We start from the raw sequence: 12,367 nt of genomic DNA on the forward strand, positions 1-12,367 counted from the left end.
ATAGCCAGTGCGGATCCGTCTGCTTGATTCTGAGTATGCATGAACTTTTGTGTGACGGACTTGTGTACACACGATCGGACTTTCCGAAAATTTGAGAACCTGCTAGCAAACATTTGTTGGAGGAAAGTCCGACAGCAAATGTTCGATGGAGCACACACACGGTCGGACTTTCCAACAACAAGCTCACATCGAACATTTCCCATTGGAAAGTCCGACCGCGTGTACGCGGCATCAGATCTCTTGCAGATTGGCGGTTGGGGAGGTGGCAAAAACAGGCGGCTGCCCACCCAAATTTTTAAAATACAGCTGGATGGAGCTGCACAATTTTTAACGTTAGGTACAGAGTTTGACCACCTGTCAAGCTCACCCACTAAGTTCTATGGGGCTGCGCTGCTTTCGTGTGCAATGCATGCAAGAAGTGTTCTGTACAGAGGCTCCCTGTTCATTCACACACTGAAACACTGAAAACACAGGGAGGGACATAGGGGTATTGGTACCAGTAATTGTAATAATTTCTGCTGCTCTGGGCCCCCCCTGTTGAACTTATGTGGCCTAGGGCCTGGGCCCAGTACAGAAGGACAGCTACTACTACCCTCTTATCAGCAGCCCTGCTCAAGCCTGTTCAGCAAATTAGCAGAGCTGTGCATCTGTGGGAGGGGATAAGACCCCGTGTAAGCTCCGGCATGAAGTTCCAATAAGGATTAGACCCATGGGTCCAACAAGCCAAGGGGAGAGTGAGGGGAAGGTAAGTATTAGTGACCGGGGCATAATAAGATATAAAAAGGACTTGTCACTTTGTCCTCCAGTTGTGTATACTGTATGTCTCTAGGCAGCCTCTAGGCATATACTCCAGGATTTTTTTTCCCCACATTGTTATGTGATAAACTAAAATATCATACCTGTGCAAAGACTTGTCCAATACAAGAACGTGGCCCAAGCGAAAATGGGAAATACGTAAAATATGGCCTGTTTGGAGAAAGGAAAATTACTCATGTGCCAAACATTTCAGCTGAAAAATGAAATGACTACAGGCAATTTTGTCAGAATCAAAGTGTACAACTTTAAGACCAAATGTGCATAGGCATTTGTTTGTATGAGAGTTGAATTAATGCCTATGCTTTGACAATAGTGAAACCAATTAACACATTTTCAAAATTCCCATGTAGGCTGAATTGTGTCTGCTTCAGGGAGCATTTTTAATGAGCTGGGTGCCATGACTGTATTTTTTGCACTTTTCAATATGATGCAATGCAGAGATTATGCTTTACTAAATGCTTGTTTGCCCTAAACCAGGGATATGCAGTTAGCGGACCTCCAGCTGTTGCAGAACTACAAGTCCCACGAGGCATAGCATGACTCTGGCAGCCACAAGCATGACACCCAGAGGCAGAGGCATGATGGGACTTGTAGTTTTGCAACAGCTGGAGGTCCACTAATTGCATATCCCTGCCCTAAACATACAGTATCTTTAGCCCTGGCCTGGGAGCACTTGGCAGATGTTAGGAAAATGTAGCAGGTGAATCTTTCTTAGTTGTACAAAAGAATGTCCTAAGACAATGATGGTGAACCTTGGCACCCCAGATGTCTTGGAACTACATTTCCCATGATGCTCATGCACTCTGCAGTGTAGTGGAGCATCATGGGAAATGTAGTTCCAAAACATCAGGGGTGCCAAGGTTCACCATCACTGTCCTAAGATATTGGTGCTGCGAAGGTGCCCGGTATCGGTGCGTACGGAGAAGTCAATTAAAAAAAATATTGTGTCCAGAGTAAAATCTAACATCTAATCTAAAAAATTTTTATTGTTGTAGTTACTTTAACCACTTAAGCCCCGGACCAATTTGCAGCCAAAGGACCAGGCCCCTTTTTGCAATCTGGCACTGCGTTGTTTTAACTGACAATTGCGCAGTCATGCGACATGGCTCCCAAACAAAATTGGCGTCCTTTTTTTCCCACAAATAGAGCTTTCTTTTGGTGGTATTTAATCACCTCTGCGGTTTTTATTTTTTGCGCTATAAACAAAAATAGAGCGACAATTTTGAAAAAAATGCACTATTTTTTACTTTTTGCTATAATAAATATCCCCCAAAAATATATAAAACATTTTTTTTCCTCAGTTTAGGCCGATATGTATTCTTCTACATATTTTTGGTAAAAAAAATCGCAATTAGCAATTATTGATTGGTTTGCGCAAAAGTTATTGCGTTTACAAAATAGGGGATAGTTTTATAGCATTTTTATTCATATATTTTTTTTTTTACTAGTAATGGCGGCGATCAGCGATTTGTATTGTGACTGCGACATTATGGCGGACACATCGGACATTTTTGACAAATTTTTGGAACAATTGTCATTTATACAGCAATCAGTGCTATTTAAATACACAGATTCCTGTGTAAATGACACTGGCAGTGAGGGAGTTAACCACTAGGGGGCAGTGTAGGAGTTATGTATGACGTTATGTGTTTTTTATTGTAGGGGGGCGTGGCCTGGCATGTGACGTTACCGATCGTCCTTCCCTATAAAAGGGAACAGACGATCAGTGACAGCCACACTAGGAAGCACAGGGAGAGGTTTGTTTACACAGACCTCTCCTCGTTCTTCAGCTCTGTGACCCGATCGCGGGACACCAGCGGCGATCGGTTCCCCTGGTCCCACGGTCACGGAGCTAAGGACCGGGACAGGAGCACGCTCCCAACCTACGGCTAGGCTTGTGCCCACCCGTGCCATTCTGCCGACATATATGTGCAGGAGGCGGTCCTTAAGTGGTTAAAATATCATATAATGCATTTCATAGTTAGAGAAAAAAGAGAAAAAGACTCCGCTATCCTAAAAAAGAAAAAACAAGCTGCAACTCCCAAATGTTATACAACATTAAGAAGAAAAGACACCAAAAAGTGAGCTGTGCTAAAGATTGACCAATATTCAATAACTGAATGTTAAGGTGACAATATATGATTCCTCAGGAATAAATAAAGTGCATTAATTACTCTCAAATAGTCAATGTACATTATGTGCAAAAAAAAAAAAAAAGTAGACAATTCATATGCATGATAATATTAAAACCATGTGAAAAAAATTAATTTACCAAAACCTAGCCACAAGGACTTAAAAAATAATATACAGTGAATATAGTGAAAATGAATATTTGCCAATAACACAATCAAAAAGCTACATGTGTGTCACATGAAAAATGGAATCAAACCACAATTAAATAGATAAACAAATAATTAAATATAAAAAATATTATTTATACTTAAAGTTCATAGAAAAGTCCCAAAGAAAAGTATATTCTTCCACGGTGAAGAAAAGTGAAGAAAATCCAAAAACGTGTGCCGAATGTGGAAACCCCTCCACCACAATAAATGGTGCTGTTTCTACATTTGGCGCACTGTTCCTTCCACTGACACCAATGATAGGGCACTTCTACTTCCACTGATACCAATGATGGGGCACTATTCCTCCCACTAATACCAATGACGGAGCACACTATTCCTTCCACCAACACCAATAATTGGGCACCCCTCCTCCCACGAATACCAATGATGGGGCACTATTCCTTCCACTGATACCAATTATAGGGCACTATTCCTCCCACTGATAATAATGATGGGGCTCTATTCCTTCCACTGACACCAATGATGGGGCACTATTCCTCCCACTGATAATAATGATGGGGCTCTATTCCTCCCACTGATACCAATGATGGGGCTCTTCTATTTCCACTGATACCAATGATGGGGCGCTATTCCTCCCACTGATACTAATGATGGGGCGCTATTCCTCCCACTGATACTAATGATGGGGCACTATTCCTCCCACTGATACTAATGATGGGGCTCTATTCCTCCCACTAATACCAATGATGGGGCACTGCTCCCTCCACTGATATCAATGATGGGGTACTATTCCTTCCACCACCACAAATAACTGGGCACTAATCATCCCACTAATATCAATGATGGGGCACTATTCCTTCCTCTGATACCAATAATGGGGCACTGCTTCCTCAACTGATACCAATGACGGGGCACCATTCCTTCCACTGACACCAATAATGGGGTACTATTCTTATCACTAATACCAATGGTTGGGCACTATTCCTTCCACTGATACCAATTATAGGGCATTATTCCTTCCCCTGCAACAATGATGGGACACTATTACTTCCATCAACACCAATCATTTGGCACCCCTCCTCCCACTGATACCAATGATGGGGCACTATTCCTTCCACTGATACCAATGATGGGGCACTGTTTCCTCGACTGATACCAATGATGGGGCACTATTCCTTCCACTGACACCAATAATGGGGCAATATTCTTACCACTAATACCAATGGTTGGGCACTATTCCTTCAACTGATACCAATTATAGGGCACTATTTCTCCCACTAATACCAATGATGGGGCACTATTCCTTCCACTGATACCAGTTATGAGACACTATTCCTCCCACGAGTACCAGTGATGGAGCACTATTCCTTTCACTGATACCAATGATGAGGCCCTATTCCTCTTCCTATTGACAATATATCAACCACCAAGCCGAGGCATGGTTTACTCCCTACAATGCCAGGACATTTCTACTCCCACTGGCCACAGTCTGGACCCCATGAAGTTTGAAGAACAGTCGACTGACCCTTTGCTTAAAAAGTATGGCGACTCCTGATTTAGACCATAACCAATTGGCTATTTCCAATGTATCACAGAGGTAACAATTAGCACAGGTAAGAAAAAAACAATTACTTGGGAGCATCAGGGTGAAATCGATCTGGGTTGAAAACAAGGGGATCCGGGTAAAACTGCTCCATCCTTCCCATGATGTAGGAGTTAAACTGTTTAAAGAACAACAGAAGATACAGGTTTATTTCATAAAACAAATTGGTCAAACCTTGTTTCAGTACATCCCATATTTGTATGAGGGGTATTGATTTTAGAACATTGCAATACTCAATGAACATCACTCACTAAGCTGAGATATAGGATATTCTATACAGTATACTTGTCAGTGGCTCCTATCCACCCTTTACAAAAAACACATTTATGACCCTTCCCAGTTTTATGCCCTTGTACACACGGTCGGAAATTCCCATGGGAAAAGTCTGATCGGATTATGTTGTCGGAAAATCCGATCGTGTGTGGGCTCTATCAGACTTTTTCCATCGGAAATTTCCGACGCACAAAGTTTGAGAGCTGGGTCTAAAATTTTGCAGACGGACAAAGCGCCACGCATGCTCAGAATAAACTAAGAGACGAAAGCTATTGGCTACTGGAACCGTTTATAGTGCCGAGGTACGTGTTTGACGTCACCTCGTTCAGAACGATCGGATTTTCCGACAACTTTATTCGACCGTGTGTATGCAAGACAAGTTTGGCACAAAATCCGTCGGAAAAAAAATCTGATGGATTTTGTTGTCGGAATGTCCCACCGTGTGTACAGGGCATTAAGGAAAATTGGTTCCAGTCTGTGCTCCCATAAGCCCTCGTACACACGGTCGGAGATTCCGACAACCAAATCCGTCGGAGTAATTCCGACGGATTAATTCCGGAAGTGATGTTGCATACACACGGTCGGACCAAGTTGTCGGAAAATCCGATTGTACATAATGTGATGACGTTATTTCGTTACGACAGGACTACGTTCAGGCTAGTAGCCAATAGCTTTGGTCTAGGAATTTGATCTGAGCATGCGTGGCACTTTGTCCGTCGGAGTAGGCTACACATGATCGGAGTATGTCCGATAGGAGCATTTTGTCTAAAAATTTTACCGGCAAGTTGGAAAACTTGGTCCGTCGGATACAGTCCGATGCAGACCACACACAGTCGGAATATCCGACAAAGCGGTCCGATAGGACACATTCCGTCGGAATCTCCGACCGTGTGTACAAGGGCTAAGAGAGATTTTTCATCACTTCCTGTCCAGAAAGTGAGGGTAAAATTTACCAGTGGGGACACAGTAGGGTTTCCACCTGTCCAGGATTCACCCAGACAGTTCGGGTTTGGAATCATGTGTCCAGGTTTTGGACTGTCTGAAACCCGGACACATTATTTAGACTGGACTATGGCTAGGGTTACTGACTGCAGTTGTCTCAGCTGAGAGTGTCTGTTACATTTTTTCACACTGCCCAAAGCCAACACTAACAAACCTCCCACCCACACACATACAGAGGGCAGAGGAGAGAGGGCTCGAACTGCACCTCTTCCCCCCACCTCTCTTTGTCTGCCCACACTCCAATCCCTGGCGTTGTGCCTCAGAAAAGGAAAGTGGGGGCCGGAAATTTGAAGTCCAGCAGCCTCAGATCCATCTGGATGAGAGGTGTTGAATGCCAAGGGGTGAGTGAGATCACCATCCATCCCTGTCTGTGACGGAAGTCTTCCCCGTCTCCCTCTTGCCTCTGAGTAAGTACACCAAGGTAAATCAGGGTTCTCAGAGCACCCCTAACATCAGAGTTCCCCTTTACACCAGAGGCCACAGTGTTTCCCCCTTACATCAGAATCTTCTCCGTACATCAGAGTTCTCAGTGTACACCCTCAGTATTCTCAGAGCATCCCTTATGCTAGAGTCCCCAGAGTTCTCCCTTACATCAGAGTCTGCACAGAGTCCCCCGTTACAGTAAAAGGGAACTCTGAGTTCAGATGTAAAAGGGAACTCTGTGGATTCTGATGTAAAGGGAGACTCTTGTTATTAACTTCATATGATTAGAAATGTTATTTAGTAGCAAAATATATGTATAGTTTATACTATAAAAAAAAAAAAGTGTTCGGGTTTGACTTGAAGAAAAGGTGGCAACCCTAGGACACAGGCAGCAAACAAAAGGTCGAGAGAAGTTCTATACCAGTGATGGGGAACCTTGGCACCCCAGATATTTTGGAACTACATTTCCCATGATGCTCCACTACACTGCAGAGTGCATAAGCATCATGGGAAATGCAGTTTCAGAACATCTGGGGTGCCAAGGTTTGCCATCACTGTTCTATACCATTCCTATTTTCCCTCAAACAAAAGCAGCTAAGCTTTAAAATGGTACCAAAAATTATAAAAAAATAAATAAATTGCGGGCAGGCAGGCACTTTATTGCAGAAGGGACATACACTGTCTCTTGTGTAATAAAATACAACCGGGGCAGACTGACAACTCATGGGGCCCCCAGTCAATCAGAGATTATGGGGCCCACAGTAGACAGTACACAATCACACAGTATACACATACAAACAGTATACACTCACACAGTATACACATACATGTACACACAGTATACACAGACATGTTTCTATTGGCTGAGAAGGTACTGGAGAGGTGGAGGAGCTATAATCTCAGGATTTTTAGACCAAAAGGATGTCGGTAAGGGTCATTTCAGAATCAGATGTAAAAAAAAAAAAAAACACAAATGTTTACATACTGTCCCTGGTTTTACTGAGGCTGGCAACCCTGATGGGGCCCCCTAGTGGCATGGGGCCCTCGGGCGGTGCCCGAATGGCCCAATGGTCAGTCCGCCCCTGAATACACCTACCTGCCTTTTTGCAATCCTCCATAGAAAGTACACTGAGCTGCGCATGCACAGCTCAGTTTACATTCTGGCACACTGCCTGTGTGCTCGGATGACTGCACTCTTGTGCATGAAATGGGGGGGGGGTCATCATCCTATGTCAGGCAATCAAGATGCCCAAAGACCAGCACCCGGAAATAGTCAGGGAGAAGATGCTGGCACCGGCAAAGGGACCTTGCAAGCATTTCTCCTCCCCAGCAGCTGCATAAAAGGTTATGTATGGAGGGGAGGGGCAAAGTTGCTGGGCCAGCACAGATAATAGACACTCCCAGAAAAGGAAAAAGCTTTGACACGCCCAAAAGAAGGGTGCTGTGCTAGGAAATCAATTAGGCACATTTTCTAGCAAGTTCAAACAAACAATGCAAGTGAGTAAAACATTTATTTTTTCAACACAAAGGAAAAACACTGCAGTTATGCATGTAAAATACATATTTGTTTGTTGCTTTTATCTGCATTTGTTCTAATTGGTGCCAAGGTCTCTTTAAGGGTAGTGATGACTGTATACATGCACTGTAAGCATTGTTTGGGTCAGTGGACGCGGTGAGGGTTTGGATCTTACCATCAGGGACGATTTAGCAGGAATTCTCACGCCCTCTATAACAGTTTCTTCTTCTAGTGCACGTGATGTGCCTGGAGCAGTAGGGTAGAGTCTTAAACTTTCCTTCAAGACCTAGAGAAGATACATATTAAATCTGAAGTTTGCAATATCATTGCAACTACGTAGCAAATTCAGGTGGATTATACCTTGTTTTTCTTCAGGACAAATTGTTCTTTCACATGGTGGTAAATGGTAATCAATACCGCCTGTTTTTTTTGTTTTTTTTATCAAATGAAAACTGGACCAAAATAGTACAATTTTTTTTTTTAATTCATTGTATATTTCATGCTGTTACAGTAGACGGCCACCAAAAAGACTGCATGACACAGCGGGAGACACCTGCTGTTTTGGTTATCAAAGGTACAGCTGCAGATGGGCACAGTGAGGCTGCAGATGGGCACTTTTGATACAGGTGGGCACAGTGAGGCTGCAGATGGGCACAGTGAGGCTGCAGATGGGCACTGATGATACAAGTGGGCACAGTGAGGCTGCAGATGGGAACAGTGAGGCTTCAGATGGGCACTGATGATACAGGTGGGCACAGTGAGGCTGCAAATGGGCACAGTGAGGTTGCAGATGGGCACTGATGATACAGGTGGGCACAGTGAGGCTTCAGATGGGCACAGTGAGGCTGCAAATGGGCACAGTGAGGCTGAAAATGGGCACAGTGAGGCTGCAGATGGGCACTGATGATACAGGTGGGCACAGTGAGGCTGCAGATGGGCACTGTGAGGCTGCAGAGGAGCACAGTGAGGCTTCAGATGGGCACAGTGAGGCTGAAGATGGGCACTGATATACAGGTGGGCACAGTGAGGCTGCAAATGGGCACAGTGAGTTTGCAAATGGGCACAGTGAGGCTGCAGATGGGCACTGATGATACAGGTGGGCACAGTGAGGCTGCAGATGGGCACAGTGAGACTGCAAATGGGCACAGTGAGGTTGCAAATGGGCACAGTGAGGCTGCAGATGGGCTCCGATGATACAGGAGGGCACAGTGAGGTTGCAAATGGGCACAGTGAGGCTGCAGATGGACATTGTTTACCCAGTAGCTGCTGCATTTCCCACCCTAGGCTTACACTCAAGTCAGTACGTTTTCCCAGTTTTTTGTGGTAAAATTAGGTGCCTCGGCTTATATTCCAGTCGGGTTATATATCGAGTATATACGGTATGTTTGAGGCAATACCAGATATGTGTATATTAATTGTTGTTTGCATCCATAGTAGGGCCCAGAAACAATTGTGCGCATTTTGCTTTTTCTTTTATTTATTTATACATTAACACACTGGCACTAAATTAAAAAATGTTTTTCTTTAGTTCTAGAAAAAGAAAGTGACATTTGACCCCTGACATTTGGATCCAACCTTCACCCTGACCTTCAACCCTGACAGTAACCCAGATCAAGTCCGATCTATTTTATCTCATATTGATCTATTTATTTATTTATTTTTCTCTGGCTAGAAGAAAAATATGCAATTTACACAATATTACCAAAAGTATTGGGACACCTGCCTTTAGACACTTTAATGGCGTCCCAGTCTTAGTCCATAGGGTTCAGTATTGAATTGGCCCAACCTTAGCAGCTATAACAGCTTCAAATCTTCTGGGAAGGCCGTCCACAGGGTTTGCACTATGGAGCACTCTTCCAGCACAATACATCCACTACTTATTAGTCTTGTAATCTATTTCTTTATGAAATGGTTTCTCTGCCTCCTTGAAAAAGTCCTCTGTGAGCTCCAGAACCTCTCCTTATTCCCCTCACTTACATGTATTTGGATGGAGCAGTGCATGTTAGTTGAGGTCATGAGCACTGCTCTATGTACACTACACATCCTACAGCCCGTCTCCGATTCAAGCGAAAGAGGGTAGCTATATACAGTGAGACTATGGATAATAAACATTGCCACCCTCTGCCAGGAAGTCAGATCACATCAGCAAAAAAAGGAATTTGGAGGAGACTGAGAGCAATAGAAGGGACTTTTTTTGAGCTGAATATTTACTTGAATAGAATTTCAATCTGTATGTAGAGCAACAATTCTTTTTTTTTTTTCAGATCCTCAGAGAGTTCTTTGCCATGAGGTGCCATATTGAACTTCCAGTGACCAGTATGAGAGAGTGAGAGTGATAACACCAAATTTAACACATCTGCTCCCCATTTACACCTGAGACCTTGTAACACTAACGAGTCACATGACACCGGAGAAGGAAATGGCTAATTGGGCCCAATTTGGACATTTTCATTTAGGGGTGTACTCATTTTTGTTAGGAGTGGTTTAGATATTAATGGCTGTGTGTTGAGTTATTTTGAGGGAACAGCAAGTTACACACTGTAATGCCGCGTACACACGACCAGACTTTCCAGCAGTAAAGGTCCGACGGAATCATTCCGTCCTATATTTCGATTGAGTGTGGGCTTCATCTGACCTTTTTCTTCAAAAATTCTGACCAACCAAGAAATAGGACATGTTTCAAATGTTTCAATCATTTCCTATCTGGAAAACTGTTCGTCTGTATGCTGGTCCTGGCTACTGGCTATTGAACTTCCTTTTCTAGCCCCGTTGTACGTCATCGCTTTCAAAATGAGCAAACTTTGGTGTGATTATGTGTGGGCAAGTCCGTTCGGTCGGAAAAGACTGTCGGAACTCCGTCTGACCTTTTCTGCCGGAAAGTCCGGTCGTGTGTACACGGCATTGTACAAGCTGTACACTCAATACTTTACATTGTAGCAAAGTATAATTTCTTCAAGGTTGTCACATGAAAAGATAATAAAATAAATAAAATATTTACAAAAATGTGAGGGGTGTACTCACTTTTGTGAGATACTGTATATACATATCAGAGGCGTAACTGTAGGGATCGCAATTGCAACCCAGCCCCATTCAGGGGGCCCATGCGGCTCCCTTGTCATATTTAGTTCTATACCTGGATAGGAGGGGTGGTGGGGGCAGCATATAGCGGAACCAATGTCCTTCATTTTACTTCTGCAGCAGCTTAAAGCCAGCTTCTTCTCCTCTCCTTCCCGTCAGTATTCAGTGGCTGGAGGAGGAAAATGGAGGGCATTGGTTCCCCTATATGCCGCCCCAGCATCCCCTCTTATCCAGGTTAATTGTTTCCTGCTGTCCCCAGGCCCCAGTGTGCTCCCTTGGTCCCCCTCCCCTGCTGCTGGCTTCCCCCTTCCCCTCTCTCGCCAGCTGCTGCAGGGGATGCTTTCAGGATGCAGAGTGCGGGAAGGGGCCGGTAAATGACATATTTTCCCACTTTCCTTTTTTAAATGGACACAGTGAGTAATCGGTACCAATCGCTCGTGTGTCCATTCATAAGTGAATGAGCTTTGGTGATCAAAGGGGGCTTTTAAATATAGTGTAACCTGAAAAATGGACAGTTTTTGCAGCTACCTGAGACAAATATTTTAGTTTTCCAAGATCATCGTAGTCGAGGTCTCTTTTGGAACCAATAACTTCATCCACTTCATCCTGAGCCCTGAAAGGTAGACAGAGTTTGTTGCTTAATCTGTATAATATTTAACCAATGTATTGTGAGTTTTCCACTTTTCACTTGTCTACATAAATTTTATAATGTTTTCGAGGATTTAGTAAGAAAATATTTTATTGGTTAAATAATACATACACTGTGTATAGTTTGATCCAATTCAATCAGGAATAAACATATATGCATTATTCTCCTTTGCACAAAACGTTAGCCACTGCCCCCACCCACCTATAACTGGCCTTTGCAGTAAGGAGCATTGGAGGGCAACATCAATATCAAAAAAAAGACCAAGGAAAATGCCAAACTCTACTTACCGACCAGCCTGCAACCAACCAAATTGACCTGTCTTATGCCGCGTACACACGACCGGACTTTTTCGACGGACTTGGTCCGGGGGACTGGAATCCGTCGGACAATTCGATCGTGCGTGGGCTCCAGCGGACTTTTTCTTCCCAAAAGTCCGGCGGACCTAGATATAAAACTGGCTTCAAATCTTTTCCGACGGACTCGAGTCCGGTCGAAAAATCCTGTCGTCTGTGTGCTGGTTCCGACGGACTAAAACCGACGCTAGGGCAGCTATTGGCTACTGGCTATGAACTTCCTTGTTCTACGTCATTACATTCGAATCCGTCGGACTTTTGGAGTGATCGTGTGTGGCCAAGTCCGTTCGTTTGAAAGTCCGGCGGACCTCAGCTGCAAAGTCTGTTGGATTGTCCGCCGGGCCAAGTCCG

The 12,367-nt window shown here is 44.0% G+C and overlaps 1 protein-coding gene across 1 annotated transcript in view; it reads right to left on the bottom strand.

Annotated features, from left to right (window-relative positions):
• Positions 1-12,367, bottom strand: part of LOC143958142 (cholesterol 24-hydroxylase-like) — a 59,340-nt gene that overhangs the window by 3,648 nt on the left and 43,325 nt on the right. The window contains exons 11-14 of the mRNA XM_077467606.1: positions 11,543-11,627; positions 8,112-8,222; positions 4,752-4,840; positions 900-966 (exon numbers count right to left, since the gene is read on the bottom strand). Of these exons, the coding sequence (XP_077323732.1) occupies positions 900-966; positions 4,752-4,840; positions 8,112-8,222; positions 11,543-11,627 (352 nt within the window). The remainder of the gene's footprint in view (positions 1-899; positions 967-4,751; positions 4,841-8,111; positions 8,223-11,542; positions 11,628-12,367) is intronic.

Source organism: Lithobates pipiens, unplaced genomic scaffold, assembly GCF_037356315.1.
Source record: "Lithobates pipiens isolate NorthernLeopardFrog02 unplaced genomic scaffold, aLitPip1_a1.2 Scaffold_57, whole genome shotgun sequence".
Classification (NCBI taxonomy): domain Eukaryota; kingdom Metazoa; phylum Chordata; class Amphibia; order Anura; family Ranidae; genus Lithobates; species Lithobates pipiens.